The sequence below is a fragment of the Peromyscus eremicus genome, chromosome 1, assembly GCF_949786415.1.
Source record: "Peromyscus eremicus chromosome 1, PerEre_H2_v1, whole genome shotgun sequence".
Lineage (NCBI taxonomy): Eukaryota > Metazoa > Chordata > Mammalia > Rodentia > Cricetidae > Peromyscus > Peromyscus eremicus.
In genome coordinates this window covers 116,912,747-116,930,108 of record NC_081416.1, presented here as the reverse complement: position 1 = coordinate 116,930,108, position 17,362 = coordinate 116,912,747, and the positions used below count along the sequence as shown (strand labels likewise).

General features: G+C 42.8%; 1 protein-coding gene across 2 annotated transcripts in view; it reads right to left on the bottom strand.

Moving 5' to 3' along the window:
* Cpeb1 (cytoplasmic polyadenylation element binding protein 1) overlaps positions 1-17,362 on the bottom strand; it is a 98,283-nt gene that overhangs the window by 2,442 nt on the left and 78,479 nt on the right. For both annotated transcript variants that reach the window (XM_059272256.1, XM_059272266.1), the window contains exons 4-11: positions 12,505-12,728; positions 10,706-10,958; positions 8,448-8,561; positions 8,055-8,144; positions 6,996-7,132; positions 3,302-3,500; positions 1,765-1,859; positions 1,130-1,210 (exon numbers count right to left, since the gene is read on the bottom strand). In XM_059272256.1, coding sequence (XP_059128239.1) covers positions 1,130-1,210; positions 1,765-1,859; positions 3,302-3,500; positions 6,996-7,132; positions 8,055-8,144; positions 8,448-8,561; positions 10,706-10,958; positions 12,505-12,728 — 1,193 coding nt within the window. The remainder of the gene's footprint in view (positions 1-1,129; positions 1,211-1,764; positions 1,860-3,301; positions 3,501-6,995; positions 7,133-8,054; positions 8,145-8,447; positions 8,562-10,705; positions 10,959-12,504; positions 12,729-17,362) is intronic.

Sequence of the window (17,362 nt, the reverse complement as noted above, 5' to 3'; positions counted from 1 at the left end):
AAAAAGATGAAGTTAAGAGGGAGTGGATGGGAAGGAGCTAAGAAAAGTAGGGTAGAACATGATCAAAATATATTGTATACATGCACGAAAATATATTTTAATGTGTTTAAAAAAAGAGTTCATTCAAAACAGCAACATGAGCACCACTCAGCAACTTATTAAAAACACAGACTCTCAGGGTCTACACAAATCCACTGAATCAGATTCTCATTTCAACAAAGTTATCAGCTGATATGTACATACATTCAAGTCTGAAAAGCATCGACTGCCAAACACACCCAGATCCATCCATGTTCCACCACCCAGAGACACCCAAGAGGAAGTTTCCATGTAGCTTCCACCTTTGATGAGTGTGGTTAGAACCCAGATACAAATATCAAAGCAGTCTAGAAGTTCAGAAATAAGGGAAAACTCAGTCCCAGCAAGGTGTACCTAACCTTTTGGCATTGCAACATAATGCTGTCATCTTCAAGGTTCACACTGAAGAACCATGCAATCCACATACAAAACCAAACCAACACTTCACAAGTGTGTGTTTGTGTGTGTGTGTGTGTGGCTCCTAAAATCACAATTTTGGGTTGGGCAGCATTCATAGCTATCCTGAGGCAAATGGTACCAGAGACTGTAATTGGACATGCTTGCCAGACTTAGAAAACTTATCAGTAGTGCTTTATTCATAGGTATCCAACTACCCAATGTCTATAAAACCACTATCTGGGTATGGTAAAACATGCCAGTGATACCAAGGCTCTGGCAGGAGCAGTGGGTAAGAAAGAGGCTCGTTGCAAGCTCAAGGCTAGCTTGGCTACAGGAGTCCCAAGTTAGCTAGGACTAAACAGTAAGACCATTTCAAAAAAACAAAACAAAACAAAACAAAAATCACCCACTATCACCAATGGCCATATTGTACAGCAGTTGCCCAGGAAGGAAAAGAGAAAACAAGCATCCTGACACACCCAGAGTTGTAGACCAACCTATCTATAGTGTGCCCTCTTGACTGTTGTCTCTATGCTCCCAGACATCACAAGTTACCCAAGAACTCCAATACTCAATGTCAGAAATGTGCCTTAGTACATTTTTTAATTGTGGTATGAACTTTGTAGACACTTCTAGTGCCCAGAGAACTCACCTGATCTCGACAGAAGAAAGGGCCAGGCTGTGAACTGCAGATAAGACACAGAGAATCTTCTAGATAGGGGTCAATCTGAACCTGAGGAACATCAACAGAGGGAGATAAAATGGCTCCATGGGTCAGATGAGCTTTAGGAGCGTACTATTGAGCACACAGGGATGTAGGATGTTTGTTCTAATGGAGGCTAGACAGAATTGTGGGCCAGGGCCTAATATGGACAGGCTAGAAGATAGACTCATGTCATACAGAGACAGAGCTGGTTGCTGCTAACATCTTGACAACCACAGGCTTTACTGCCTGCTCTTCTCAGCAAAATGAACCCTGGCTTTCCATCAATTAGCAGCAGGGAAGTGCTCAGAGGATTCAGGTAAAAAGATAAAGAAAGTCAATCTATTTAGCAATTTCAGACAAATATCAAAATGAGGGGACTTCTCACCCACACCCACACCCACACCCACTCAGGCAGCTAATAGTCGAGGTCCCTTCCTCCTGTGTCCCCAGAGACCAAGCCCACCATAAACCCTGAAAACTCAGGTTAACTCTGCAGTTGGGCTCACTGCCCTAATCTTAGAACTATGCTTTTTTTGTAACTGATCCAAAACTCTCTCAAAGTAAGGGCATAAACCACTCACCTTCTTGGTAAACTTGGTGGTTTTGATCTCCACAAAAGCAGCGCTGACTGCTTTCAGGTAACTACGTTGGTTATTGAAAGTCACACGACCAGACCCTAGGAAAACCGGGCACTGTTCAAATTCTCTTAAACACTCAAGAAACCCTGTTTCTACACCAGTGATGTCTGACATAAATTTCTAATTTAGTGGTTGTCACAGCAAAGTCGAAAGTAGTAGAATTTTAATAATATAATTTATTTTATCTATGTGTTCAAGGTATATATTTTGGTGGTGTTTTTTTTTGTTTTGTTTTGTTTTGTTTTGCCCTGAGACAGGGTTTCTCTGTGTAGCCCTGGCTGTCATAGAACTTGCTTTGTAGCCCAGGCTGGCCTCGAATTCAGAGAACCACCTGCCTCTGTCTCCCGAGTGCTGGGATTAAAGGCATGTGCCACCACCGCCTGGTTGTGTTCAAGATATTTTAACACATAGGAGAAGTTGCATTTCAAGTACTCAACAGCCACCTTCTGTTGGTGGCTATCACACTGGACAGTAACCGTTGTAAGACATGTTAGTGTTAATCATTTAGTAAAGAGGGAAGGGAAGGGGCTCCTCCTGTGCAGGCAGACATACAGAGAAGGATAAAGGGCTCAGGTGGTAGAAATAGCAATCAAACCTTGCCTGACCCAGAGGTACCTTAGAGAACTAGGAACCAGCAGAAGAATCCCCCTCCTGCCAAGTGCTGCTTGCCCCTACAGACTCTGAAGTCCTGGTTCTCCATCTGACCAGATTCAGTGTGGATGGGTAGACCAGGTGTCTGGGAAGGTGAGTTAACTATATATGCCTTGATCAGAGAGTTCAGGTCTGCTCCACTTCCAAACGCAATCACTGAGATTACTGTACCAAGTCTGGAATTAACCTTCTTTCTCAGAAAAGCTGATCAAAACTCAGTGGTCAGGACACAGACTACCTTAAGGCAGAACAGCTCAACAGCTGTACCAGTTTTTGAGTTATCCATAAAGCACCTTTGATCTGACCTTGTCTCTTACTCTAGACAGCATCAAAGATGTAAAAACAAAACAAATGTTCCTTCCTTCCTGACAAAGTCTCACTATGTATTTCTGATTGGCCTGGAACTTGCTAAGTAGACCAGGCTGGCTTTGAACTCAGAGATCCACCAAGTGCTGGGACTACAGGCATGTGCTACCATGTCTGGCAAGAACTTTTAATAAAGGAAACTGGGCAAGTTCTCAGTAAAGTATAGTCTTTAAGTACAATACTACCTACAGTTTGTCCCAAACTGGTTGGCAGCTGTGTGTGTACTTTGAATTTCAACCAACTTCTTTCACCAATATTATCATAGATCCTAGAATCGTCCTTTTCCCCAGGTTGGGAAACAGGAGCAGAGCAAGATGCAGATGGGTCAGTACTGGTAACTTCTGGAGGAAAAGATGATCTGCAAACCTGGGTCAGTTCTCTCTGCACTCTCAAAGGTAAGTATTACAATCTTAATTTACTCCCAGGGGCACCAAGCCTTCCCACACAGAAGTAGGACACTCACCAATGGGGTACTTGTGCTTATCTGTGTCAATCCCAGCATACACCACTCCACCAAATAGGTCATTCAAGATGGCAGCCAGAGCCTCAGCATTGAGCATCCCGTGTAAGGCACCAACAAACACCGTCCTGCTGGGATCCAGCCTCTGAGATGGGCTCCAGACAAAGTTGCTGTCAGCCAAGACCCAAGGGATTACCTGCACCTGAAAACGCCCCCCACAAAGGTTTATCAGCTTGCAGCTTCAGAGGGCCTCCTGTATGGTAGAACACATGCTTTAGATACTCTAGCTGTAGCTGCTGAGGCTGTGCAGGGGTGAAAGGGCACTGTTACCCATCTGAGGCACACAGGCTTCGGTAAGGCATCCTTATCCAACACAACTTGGGTTGAATTTCCTGTGTTCATGTGTTCATAATGGTGAGAGAAAATACAACAGAACTTGCTGATTCTGCAAAGTAAGCACGAAGTACCAAACTGACAGGCCCACAATCCTGTAATTCCAACCAAGGGCCACAGGAACTAACAGAGCATGAGTTCTCAAGAAAGAAAACAAGAGTTCTGTGAAAGGTAGAACTCATAGAACATTTAAAAGCTAGAAGCATGAAGGACAGAAGGGTGGAAATACTTATCAGTGAGATGGTTACTGGTCTAAACCTAGGTATTTAGAGGGCTCTGTGCCAGCAATAGTGGGAACATTCTCTCTCTCTTCCCGCCTCCTTCCCTCTTCCCCACCCCATGTCTCTCTGTATAAAGCCATGTACAAAGATCTGAGGTGTTCCAAAGCTCAGCATCACTAGGGCAAGTGCTGACACCCTGTGTCTTCTGTCCCCTTGACCCCAGAGTCAAACCTAGTTTAGCAGGCAGAGGGTGTTACAATGAAGTAGGCTTATACATGCCAGTAACTATTTTTGGAAAAATAGTTTGTGAAGATCTTTTTAAAATGCTTTGAAGCAGGAAGAGAACTGAGGCAAACACAAAGAGGTAAAAACAATTCAAAAGAAGACCTCAACAAGGCTGGTGGCAATGGTCACAGGTGACAAGTAAAGATAGTCTTCAATGGAAGTCTGTAGAGGTCAGACTTTCTGAGTGGGTAAGCAAGGAGGGACCAGGCAGGATCTAGACCTCCAGGGCCTGAGGTTTGGAGGGTCTGGTAGAAGGTACCAGGGGAAGCCAACAGCTCCACAAATTCATGACAAAGGCTAACTTTGCACACAGGGCAATATAGAGTTACAAGATATATCAAAGAATATAGGGTCTACACAGGACAGGAGGTTATACAGGTGAATCTGAGTCTAAAAAGAGTGGAAATGAATACATTATTTGAGATAGAAAGACAACAGGAGGGAGTCAAATACTGTGTTGATAATGGTGGACAACAGTCGGGACATACAAAGAATCAGTCACAGAAGTGAGAGAACTGGGTCAGCCTGCAGCTGGTGCATCAGAGAGACTCAATCTCAGCTAGGTGGTAAGCAGGGAGTGGGCACGAGGCAGACTCGATTCCTGTAGCTGTGACAGTCTCATGTGTGAAAGCAGGAGACAAAGGAGGAAAGAATACATGAATTCATCTTAGATACTATGAGCTTGTTGTCTGAGGGCCAGACAAGTGAGGAGAGAAGGAAGGGAACTGAGTCACTGTGGGAGCCCGAGAATGGACAACCTCTGTCAGACTGGACAACAGAAACATAGAGAACTTTTATCAAGCAAAGAACCGGATGAATTATTTAAGTGACGTGACCATCCTAGTGAGCACTCCCCCCTGTAAGATACAGATTTCAAAAATAGACTTTACCTTCTAACAGTTGATTTAGGGTCACAGCAAAACTGCACTGAGAACAGACATTTCCCACATACTCTCCGTCCCACACAAGCCTCAACTAGCAACATTCTGCATCAGAAGGTCATTCCGATGACCCTACACTGACAATCGCCATTACCTCAAGACCACACTGGGTTTTCTGTGAATTATTGGTTTGGAGGAAATGTGTGATGACTTTTACAACACTGCAATGGTAGCTGAATGTCAACTCACAGCCCCAAAAAATCCTTGTGCTCTGCCTAGTCATGTCTCCCTCCCCTGGAAAGCACTGATCTTTTTAATTAGAGATATTTTTAGCTTCCCGTGGAGCAATAAAATTTCACAGTAGTTTAACGTCACAAAAGTGATTTGGAATCAGCCTAATAAAAACATCACTACACCAATTCCTGAACTCAAAACAAGTGGTTCTCAAAACTCTATCCACTAGCACCATTTGGGGAGTCTGATTACAAGGGATTCCTAAACTCTACCCAGATGAATCAGTAAGCCTGAGATAAGACTCTGCAATGAGTTCCCCAATGTGAAATCAGTATGATGTTCAGGACACAAAGGCTTATGCCAAGCATTTATAAAAAGACAACAATATTGGTAACATTATATAATAAAGCCCTGAGAGGGAGGGAAGTAGCCATGGCTGGATTTGTGCTAATGGAAAATTTATTTACTTACCCACCACATATTATGGGGTCAGAAGACAGTCTGAGAACCAGGAGAAAATATCTGTAGATTTTATCAGTTTAGTCTAAGAAGAGAAAGTTGCTGCTTTCAATTTCATCTCTAAGGTGAGGTTTGGAATTTAAATGTAGATCAGAAGAGAGTAGAAGAGGCCGGAGGGCTCAATCCCCACTAGTTCCAGGATTGTCTATGTACATTTCACATACCTCCCTTTCACCTCAGCAAGGCCAACAGTTGGCTTTTTTTAAAAAAAATGTAATTTAGAAGATAGCAATGTATTTGCCAAGACAGTATGTGGGACAAGAAAAGTAGATCTCTTGCCTCTGCAAGAACAACTGTTGCCCTGGTTCCAAGAAAAATCTAGTGCCATGATAGCCAATCATCTTGACACAGGAAGAATATGTGGTGGTTTGGATGAGAAATGTCCCCCCAAGTCTTGGGCATTTGAACTTGGTCCCCAACTGGTGGTGCTCTTTGAGAAGTTTTTGGTGGTATAGCTTTGCTAGAGGAATTGGGTCACTGGGAGTGGGCGTTGAGATTAAAATCTTCCTGCCACTTCCAATTTGCTCTTTCTGTTTTGTGCTTATAGCACAGGATGTGAGCATTTTGGTCCTGTCATATTGAATTTTTTTTCCGAGACAGGGTTTCTCTGTGTAGCCCTGGCTGTCCTGGAACTCGCTTTGTAGACCGGGCTGGGCTCGAACTCAGAGATCTGCCTGCCTCTGCCTCCCGAGTGCTGGGATTAAAGGTGTGTGCCACTGTGATGCACTCTTATGCTTCAGGACTCATAAGCCCAAATTACTTCTTTTGTAAGTTGCCTTAGGTCGTGGTATTTTAATCACAGTGACTGTGGTGGTTTAAATGAGAATGGCCTTCATATCTCATATGTTTGAATGCTTGGTCCCTAGGTGGTGGACCTATTTAGGAAGGATTAGGAGCTGTGGTCTTGTTGGAGGTGGTGTGTCACTAGGGGCAGGCTTTGAGGTTTAAAAATATTCATGCTATTCCCAATGTGACCTCTTGGCCGTTCTTGCTACCATACCTTCGCTCTACCATCACAGATTCTAACCCTCTGAACCTGTAAACCCAACTGAGAATGTTTTCTTTTATAAGCTACCTTGGTCATGGTGTTTTATCATAGCAATAAAAAAAAGTAATTACTACAGCAACAGAAAGTAACTAATATAGGAAACGAAGCTAACTTACCTCTTTGCAGCGCATCCTTCGGCTGGACATCTTGAAATAATATTCACTCAGGCCATCTGGGCTCATCGGGTCATGAGAACAAGCCTGAAGCAAGGCCCGGACAGACTTCTCTAGTTCAAACACCAAATACACATACCCTATACCCAACGAAAGGAAAAGCCACCTTAATATTCCTTAATATCCTCTATAGTGGCCGAAGAGCCATAGCTTTGAGCAGGAAGTTTCTTCTAAGGGAGGAAGCCTCAAGTACAAGATAAAATATATATATACATTGGTGGTAGATTGAACCTATAGTCTTGTGCATGCTAGGCAAGCACTCTACCACTGAACTGAATACCTCATCCCAAAGTACATTTTTGTTCTACTCCTGAAAAGGCTTGTCAAACAAAGCACTTCCTATGCCTTATGCCCAAGCTAAAGGAGAGAGATGTACATCCTATTTCACTAAGAGAAAAAACTGTCAGGCTGGAACAGAAGACCCCACCTCCTACTACACAGCTTTCTACCCTAGAACACAGAGCATGCTTGGGTCAGCAGAGCCAGAAGAAGAGTTTGTCAGGGGATGCAAGTATTACTTTAAAAGCCTAATTAAACTGTCTGTTCAAGTTCAATGAAGATGGGGCAGAGTGAAAATAGCACCCGCTCCTTTCTACAGGGCAGAATCTCCTTTTAGGCCAGTGAGGAATCAGATAGTCGGTCCTCATTCCTGACAACTCCAAAGGGAATCTCAGAACTGGGTCAGATGACAACCTCCAAGGCAGCAAAGGCAGGCAAAAGAACACTCTTGGACACCTTATGCAAGGGGAAAGGCACTGGCGGGGTTTAGGTTTGGAGGAAGTGCACAGGAAGGGGTCTGGGTGGCAGCTCCCCACAGCACTGCAAGTTTGGACAGATGGACAAAGGAATGTGCAAAATTGAAGAGGATGTGCAGATTGTACCCTGGAGTGCCTACATTACTAACGGCATGCTTCTGTGACATCCCGGCACCACGTGGTATAGTATGTGTGAGGGAAGAGGGAAAAATTCCTACCATGTCTTTATTACCTTTAGGCATATTACCTTTGGGAGGACACCGGGGGTGCTTGCCATCCTTACCAGGCCACTCCACACTCAGAGAGCCAAAAACACGGAAGGTGTTAACCAATCCAGCTGCACAGGTGAGGAAGAACAGAAACCAAGACACAGTCTACTCAGGAAAGACACAAACACAGGATCACCAGCACTCCTCCCAAGGATCACTGTTCCTGACAACTCAGAACTGACTTCTGGTCTCATTCGTAAGCAGACACACAGAAGTACTTTGCAAGCTTATGAGGTACACCCACCCCTCAGCTGTTCCTGTAACACTCTACTGAGGCAGAGGTTCAGGGCCTAAACAGGAGCCTAGGGCACACACTCCTTAAAGGTATGCCCCACCTTCAACTCTCGTAAGAGATCTCAGAGGCAGCTCACCTTCCGTAATATCCCAAGGAACACCTCCTAAGAACACCTTGCATGAGTAGATGGGGTTCTTATAGTTTCGTGGAGGAAGCTGGCCACTCCAGGTACAAGTAGCTTCATTTACAGCTTTGGTAGGAAACAGAAGAGGAAAACAAACAAACAAACAAAAAAACAAACAAGAGTTCAATCAACCTTTCTCTAAAATGGACTTGTTGGAGAGAAACAGAGCAGTCACAATTCCAACTTGGCTGCCCAGAAGAACACTATCCATGGTTATTCTGAAAGACATAACACTTTGTCTCATCAAATATTTAAGGTAAGTTTAATAATCCTACCTCAGCAGCTTTGCCTCCAATAAAATTGAAAGAAATAGCAAATGTACAGGGTAAAAATTATCACGACTTAAGCGATTTCAACTATATAACTAAAACTATCAACAAAGCAGTTTTATATTGCTATTGTTTATAGTACTAAGTAGATTTGTAAACAGTTAAAGAGTAGACAGAATAATTTTATATGCAATGCCCTTCATGTTTCTGACCCCAATAGACTTTCTTCCTAGGGTAAAAGAACACTCTACCATTTCCCTGTCTTGTCTCTAAACACATCGACCACAGAAGTTAGGATACTGTCAGCAGAAAGCACAACTCAACAGAATAAGAACATTGCCACACCCCATAAACTCACTCACACACACCTGAGCAGGCACTGAGCTTCCCTGCTGCCCACACTGTATGAGGATGGATTTCTGCCCAAACCCTCAGCTTCCTACTTATGTCAAACCCGATCATGTCAACAGGCCCTTTCTGCTGTTTAGGTTTGGAACTCTCTTCAGATTGGCCTGTCCTACTAACTTCCAGAAGTCTGTTCTTGGCGACCAGTTCAGGCCTTTCACATAGGAAGGTGTCCTAAGTGAGGACTGGCTACTCCTCAACACATTACCCTTCTCCTTCAGCACTGAGGAAGACATTCAAGGAGATGAGCCATCTCCTAGATACCAGGCCATTCCCTAACATGTACAGGGCTAGTATGTTCCTGTGACAACTGTGACAAGAATCTGGGCACTGCCAGCAATGTTTCATATAAAACCAAGTAGCCTCCGGAGCATACCATTCAATGGCTACATAGTAAGCACAAACACGGGCTATTAAAATCACCAGATAGATAAACAGGGTGTTCACACTATTAGAGGAGAATGAGATATGGACAAGTTCTATGTAAAAACATGCAACAGGGGAATATCCCTCATTTGGTTAGATACCAGACCTCAGAGCCATGATTCGAGTGGAAAGCCCTGAAACATTAGCTGATATAAGTAGCTCATTTACTTCCAAGCTCAGATGTAACGTGAAAAAAAAGATTTAATGCGCACTTAAGATTATGCACCTCGCCAAGTGGTAGTGGCGCATGCCTTTAAGGCAGGTGGATCACTGTGTGAGTTTGATGCCAGCGTGGTCTACAAAGTGAGTCCAGGACAGCCAGGACACAGAGAAATCCTGTCTCGAAAAACAAAAACCAAACAAATCAATCAAAATTTTTAATTTATTTTTGTATTATGTACATAGGTGTCTTGCCTGCATGTATGTCCAAGTATTGTATGAACACTTGATGCCTGCAGAGGTCAGAAGAGGGTTTTGGATCTCCTGGAACTGGAAATATGAATAGTCGTTAGGTGCCCATATGGGTATTGGGAACTGAATCCAAGTCCTCTAGTAAAGAAACCAGTGCCCTTTAAGCACTGAGCCATCTCTCCAGCCTGCACCTAAGATTATTTAAGTGATAGAAATTAAAGGAGTTCAAAGAGATCAGAGCATCTGGTGACATCCCATACCTTAGAGGTGAACTACCCTGAATGCAATCGTAAAATCACAGAACAGAAAACCAGAAAACGAACTGTGACTGCTATGACTCTGAATCAGAAACAGGAAAGGCAGACAAAACTGTAGGCATCATTTTCAAGATTTTGTCTTTCTCAGGCAACAATCAAAAGCAAAGGCAGGGCACAGCCAGTTTTCACAGAAGCCCACAGTAAGAGGTGGGGTCAGCCATTTTCTGCTGTGGCACAGCCTGTGTGCCAGGCTATCTGCCTCTTTCAAATCAGTCTCAAGGTGGTCCCTTATTCTACAGAATACACGGTTCTTTACAGACATGGAAACTTTACCACATTATCAAATCCTCTTCCAGAAGAATTCATCATTGTGCGAACAAAGGTCAATCCTGTTTTTAGAAAGGTCTCAGGCCTCACATGTACCCAGTCATGCTGCACTCACCTGCAGCCTGCCGGTGTAGTCTAGCTTCTCTCTCTATGCTGAAAGGGTCTTTAGGAGCTTCAAGGAGGTCCCAGGATGGCCACACAGAAGCTCCTGGCCATCTCTTTGAAGCACTAGTTGGAGAGGGAGTAACTGCAGCCAGAGCAGCTTGTTCTTGGTCCATTCGGGACCCAACGCCCATCTTTAGAGGGTCTCTGGGCCCATTTCCCGTCATAGAAAGGAAGGGCAGAGGAGGGGAAATGCGAAGGCTTGACTAGAGGAGGAAAAAAGAAGACAAGTTTTAAAAGACAGTTTTGTTATAAAGTAATAATCATATAACAAAATATGAGAAGTATCTAACATAACATTTATAATTTATTTTATCTGTCTTCCTATTCATTTTTAAGATTAGTTATAGATTATAATATAATTAAAATAAATTCTCTGTCTCTCCACATAGACATTGTTTTCTTGCCAGAGAGTACTTATAACAACTTTAATGAATTTATCACATTTTATTCAGAAGACCAGCTGCATCCTACTGATCCAGTTCCCTATGGCTATTTTTCCTCTGATGGCTCTATACTCTATTAGAAATGCATCTGAACATATTACACTACATACTTGTGTTAAATCTTGAAACTCTAAGTGTCAAAAGACAGATCATTAAAATTTGTTGATGGAGTCTTTTGTGTTAGCTTTGTCTCTTTCCAAATTAACTCTTAGGTGAGTATCTGAGAGTTGTATTCGTCAGTCATTAGGAAATTCCCAAGGTAAGTTCTATCTGAGTAACGAAACAGAACAAGCACCTCATGTGAACCCATCTTAAAGGGTGTAACCTCAAGTCCAGAGATGTGAAGGACCTGACTGAAGCTGTTTTTCTAGAAACTGGTCTGGACAGGTTAAATGAATGGGCAATGGGAATACTAACGCCAGCTTTCACAGTCCAGGAAGGGTGGAAAAGAAGATAGGGTGGGTTCTAAAAGCCATGAATGGAAAACCACAGAGATAAGAAGATGAGAAATGAGCCTTCTTATTTGTTAAACATTTAGTTTAGGGCATTGATAACAGAAAAGCAAGGTTGAGATGGCACCTTAAACTGAATCTTATTTCAGAAAACTGTCTCATTGCCTCTTCCCCCTGAAGACTCACATGTAATTACTTCTACCCTCCAACTACACTGTCCATGCTATTCTCCATATACCATTTATACCATCCTCCGCACCCACTCTAATCCATTTCCTGACTAATGAGCATGGAGACTGCACATGTCCCACATGGCTGTAGGTAAGAACATGGGAGAGATAAATTTGATGATAGTTTCAGACTGTGAGTTGGCAAGGGTCAGTGCAAAAGTATAGGGGCTGGAGTCAAATCTTGATTAGAATTCCAGTGTTAATTATTAATTATGAATTATTAAGGTCATTTATTAAAATACCACTTGTAAACTTGGGGATATTACACACAGAAGTATATAAGTAATACTGTTTAAAGGCTAAAAAGGAAATATCCATGTACTTTCAAGAAACAGAACACTGCCAAGATGCTCATGTTTACTTTGAAATCAACTGTTTTCTAACAGCTCTTGGAGTATCAAGTCCTAAAATGTATTGCTCACAGACATTCAAAATGCCCTTGAGTTTGCTAAGGATGAATGGCTATAAAGAGGGTGCCTGATGATGATCTTGCTTGCCTGCATCCTGGTGGACGGGACGGGTACCCTGTTTCAAGGTCTAAGATAGTCACTGCAGCCTTTTTCCCTGAGGACACACACAGACAACTCCACCTCCACACCCCCCATTCCTGAGCATGTTACATACAATCAAATCTGAGAGATGATCTGATCCAGAGCTGAAGCCACTCGTGTCTGAGTCAGAGGGGCTGCTAGAACGGGAGTCCAGGATGGGCCGAGTGTCCAGGCGAGATCCTCTAACTGAGGGTGCTGGGAACTTGTCCAAGTCAGACCCAAGGGGATCCAGAGACAGGAAGCTCAAGGGGGTTTTTCCTAGGACATTTCCCATTGGATTTTGGAGCATGCTTAATACTAGGATGACAAAAAAAAGAGAGAGAGAGAGAAAGAGGAAAAAAAAGAAAAGAAGAAAAAGAATGCTCATGATCTCTTAATTTTCTTTCCAGACAAGACCCCTCTTCTTTTCTCCCATAGTCACCCACGGCAGGATCAATGGCTGAGAGCATTTCAGAAACACAGAACATAATGTAGAGATAACTGATGGTTTGGGAGACCTGACCACCCAGTCCTCATTAGAAGTTCCAGGATGACTGAACACCAGAGCTCCTGCTACTAAAGTAGCAGCAGAACTGTTCTCTCTGCCACCAGGCTTAAGGAGTAGTGCTATCATCTGGGACTTTGCCACTGGGGACCCTGGTTACAGCTGCTGTTAATGTCTGGATACACCCACAGTACAATTAGGAAGTCAAAACCATATTCCTTTACTGGCTAGCAGTGTGTTTATTAGATTCCCACTTTTCTAGTAACATTTTGCTAAAACACAGAACTGCATGCAACACACCACAGACTAATACAGCATAAGCATGTCTCATCTGAGAAGTTCTCTTCTGAAAACTTCTAACACGAACAAATTTTCTATGCCGCCTCAAATTTCAAATATTTAGGATGGAAGCAGAATGATTTCATAAATTTCACTATCTGAGGAAACAAATCTGATATGAAAACTCTGGTCTGAAACTTCCTTCAGATGGTTCTAACTATGAGAAGCTCACCTGGAGGCTTCTATCTTCTCACTGGCATCTTGGGTAAAATACCAACTATTTCACTACACTGCTCGCCGGGTTCAATAATCAGACAGCAGATGAAAAGTACTCAGCAAAAATCTCCAACACACAATAAATAAACACCTAACACCAGAAAGAATAAAAGCCTGATGTGGTACAACACACCTGTAAGCTCTAGGACAGCCTGGGATACTGTCTCAAAAAGAGAAAGAAAGAAAGGGAGGGGGGAGGGGAGAGAGGGAGGAGAGGGGGAGGGAGGAGAAAAAGAGAAAGGAAGGAAAAGCAATGAGGGATCTGAGAGAAGTACATCCTTCATCCACAAGGACAAAGAATAAAAGGGCTTCACTATGAACTTTGGACTCATCAATGTTAAAATAGAAGCTTTAATTGGACATTTTAGTCATCTGAAGAATAAAGACTACATCTTAGTGAGTCTACATGACAGAGCAGAGGGAGCACGCAACAGACAACTAGAGCAGCAACCGAGACCTCCAATCACAAGCAACAGGTGGAGAACTAAATGAATTCAGTCTTTGGAAACTTCAAAGCCCACCCAAGTGACATACTTCCTCCAGCAAGGTCGCACATCCTAATCCTCCCCAAGCGGCCAAATCAGGGTATTCAAAACCAACTCAAATACCAGAGACTTATGGGGGTATCTCACTCAAATCAATGCATCATCCATCTCTCAAGATGAACCCAAATAACATAAGTGCTCAATAAATAGTGAGTATAACTACTCCCTACTTCAGCTCTGACCAGCAATCAAGTGAAAACAGGCCATCGAGAGTTGGTTTCTTCCCAGACCTCCAACTGGCAGGAATAAACCTCTCCAAGTCTGGAATCAAAGCCATCACTTGGGGGTACTAGACAACTGTCATTTGTGACAGAACATACACACAAGGTTCAAAACAGCTATTATCATGAGATTGGGCCAGCTCATTATCCTTAAGCATATGACTTTTGTTTTTGCCCAGATAGAGACATAGTAAGGGTGTGTATTCTTAGCCTTTTATTTCCTAAATGTAGGCAATATTGTAGATGTATTTATCCAATTATTATTCTATAGTGGTAAAAATGTTTAAATTTAAAATCCCATCAGCAATGACAAGTCCCTTCACACCTTAACCAATACCAGGCACAATCAGTCTTTTAATACTACTGTTGTTACTGTTATTGGTAGTGTGTGTGTGTATATGTGATGTATGTGTGCGTGCACATGCCATGATGTGGCGAATGGTAGTGTATGCATGTGTATGATGCATGTGTGGGTACACATGGCATGATGTGGCGAATGGTTGTGTGTGTGTGTGATGTACGTGTGCGTGCACATGTCATGATGTGGCGAATGGTAGTGTATGCGTGTGTATGATGCATGTGTGGGTACATATGCCATGATATCTAAGAACAACTTTGTGGAGTTGGTCCTCTCCTTCCACTTTTATGTGGATTCCAAGGATCGATTTCAGGACACCGGGCTTAGGTGGCAAGTGCCTTTACCCACTGAGACATCTCACCAGTCTGTAGTCAGTCTTTTTTATTTTAGGATGTGTAGCATCTATGGTGCTCAGGGAGCCAAACATAAATCCACAAAGGAGTTAGTTTATTATTTTGCTTTTCAAGGAAACATTCTTTTACTCTAGGCCTTTCAAAGTAGTTTTCAAGTACTAGCACTTAACTGCATACTGGAACTAAATGTCTCAAAATGCTTAGATTCTGACACCTATCACAAAAAAATCCTTGATAAATTTCTCAAGTAATCCCTGTATTATCAAATCCCTGTCTAAAATAATTGAAAATAATCCAAGCTCCTGAGTCTATGCTTCAAAATGGCAAGAGACAAGCAGATTTTAGCTTTTTCTCCAGTCTTGCAAAGCCTGGAAAAACAGTATTGTTAAACTTACAGATCATTCTTTCCACCAGTTATTGAAATAGTATCAATTCCCTAGAGCAGTGGTTCTCAGCCTTCCTAATGCTGCGGCCCTTTAAAACAGGTCCTCATGTTGTGGTGACCCCCAACCATAAAATTAATTTTGTTGCTACTTCATAACTGTAATTTTGCTACTGTTATGAATTGTAATGGAAATATCTGTGTTTTCTGGTGGTCTCAGGTGACCCCTGTGAAAGGGTTGTTTAACCCCCAAAGGGGTTGTAACACAGAGGTTGAGAACTGCTGCCCTAGAGGGCCACTTCCTTCTTCACATTTTACAAAAACAAGCTTAGGGTAGTCAACAATGAGGTAACAAAAAAAAAAAAAAAAAGGAGGGGTTGGGAAGATGACTGGCTATGGTGATATACTGTGTACCCCAATATATTGTGTACTCTAATAAACTTATCTGGGGATCAGAGGGCAGAACCAGCCACTAGATTAGACATAGAGGTCAGGCAGTGGTGGCATACACTCTTAATCTTATCACTCCGGAGGCAGAGATCCATCCTGATCTCTGTGAGTTCAAGGCTACACTGGAAACAGAACCAGGCAGTGGTGGCACACACCTTTAATCCCAGCACTTGAAATCCCATGTCTTTGCTTGGGAAGGACACACACCTTTCATTCCAGGAAGTAATATGGCAGGACACAAAAAGATATATAAGGCGTGAGGAAACAGGAACTCGTGCTCTTGAGGCTGAGGATTTCGTAGAGGTTAAGAATGTGGCTGGATTATTTGTAATAGCAAGAAGCTGGAAACAACCTAGATGCCCCACAACTGAAGAATGGATCAAGAAAATGTGGTACATATACACAATGGGAGTACTACTCTGCAGAGAAAAACAATGACATCATGAAATTTGTAGGTAAATGGATGGAACTAGAAAATATCATCCTGAGTGAGGTAACCCAGGCTCAGAAGGACAAATACGGTATGTAGGACAAATACGGTATGTATCCACTTATAAGTAGATACTAGAAGTAAAACAAAGGATAACCAGACAACAACCCACAACTCCAGAGAAGCTAGCTAACAAGGAAGACCTAAAGAGGGATGCATGGATTGCCCTGGGAAGGGGAAATAGATGAGATCTCCATGAGTAAACTGGGGATAAGGGATGGGCAATGGAGCGTAGGGGATAGGGGATGAGAACATAAGGGAATGGAATGGTTTAGCTGAAACAAGGAGGGAGTGGGAAAGCAATGAAAGAGATACCATGATGGAGGGAGATATCATGCGGATAGAGAGATACCCAGTACTAGGGAAGGTGCCAGGAATCCCCAAGGATGACCCCAGCTTGGACTACTAGAAATAGTGGAGAGAGTGCCTGAATTGAACTGGCTTGCCCCAGTGATCAGATCAGTGAATACCCTGTCATCACAGAACTTTTTTCCAGGGACTGATAGAGGCAGATGCAGAGATCCACAGCCAAACACCAGGCAGAGCTCCAGGAGTCCAGTAGGACAGAGAGAGGAGGGATTCCATGAGCAAGTGCATCAGGATCATAATGGGGAGGAGGGAAGAGGGGGATCTTTGACTGGTATGTAAAATGAATGAAAAAACTTTCTTAATAAAAAAATGGCTGGCTTATGCTGTTTCTCTGATCTTTCAGCTTCTATCCCAATATCTGGCTCTGCCTTTTTTTTTTTTTTTAAATTTAATAAGGCCTTTTAAGACTCGTGTTACATCTGGCAGTTAAAAGTACTGGCTGTTCTTGCAGAGGACCCAGGTTCAGTTCCCAGCACCCATATGGTAGCTCACAACCATCTGCAACTCCAGCTCCAGGGTATCTGATGCCTTCTTCTGACCTCTGTGGACACCAGGCATGCATGTAATTAATACACAGACATGGAAGCAGGAAAAATGCACACATAAAATAAAGGAAAATTTAAAAAGTCATAAAAGAGCAAATTACGATGATAAAAATTTTGGTTCTCCTGGTATTGAAAGACTCTGAGATGGGGAAGTACTTGCAAGTAGATAGGGAGGAAAA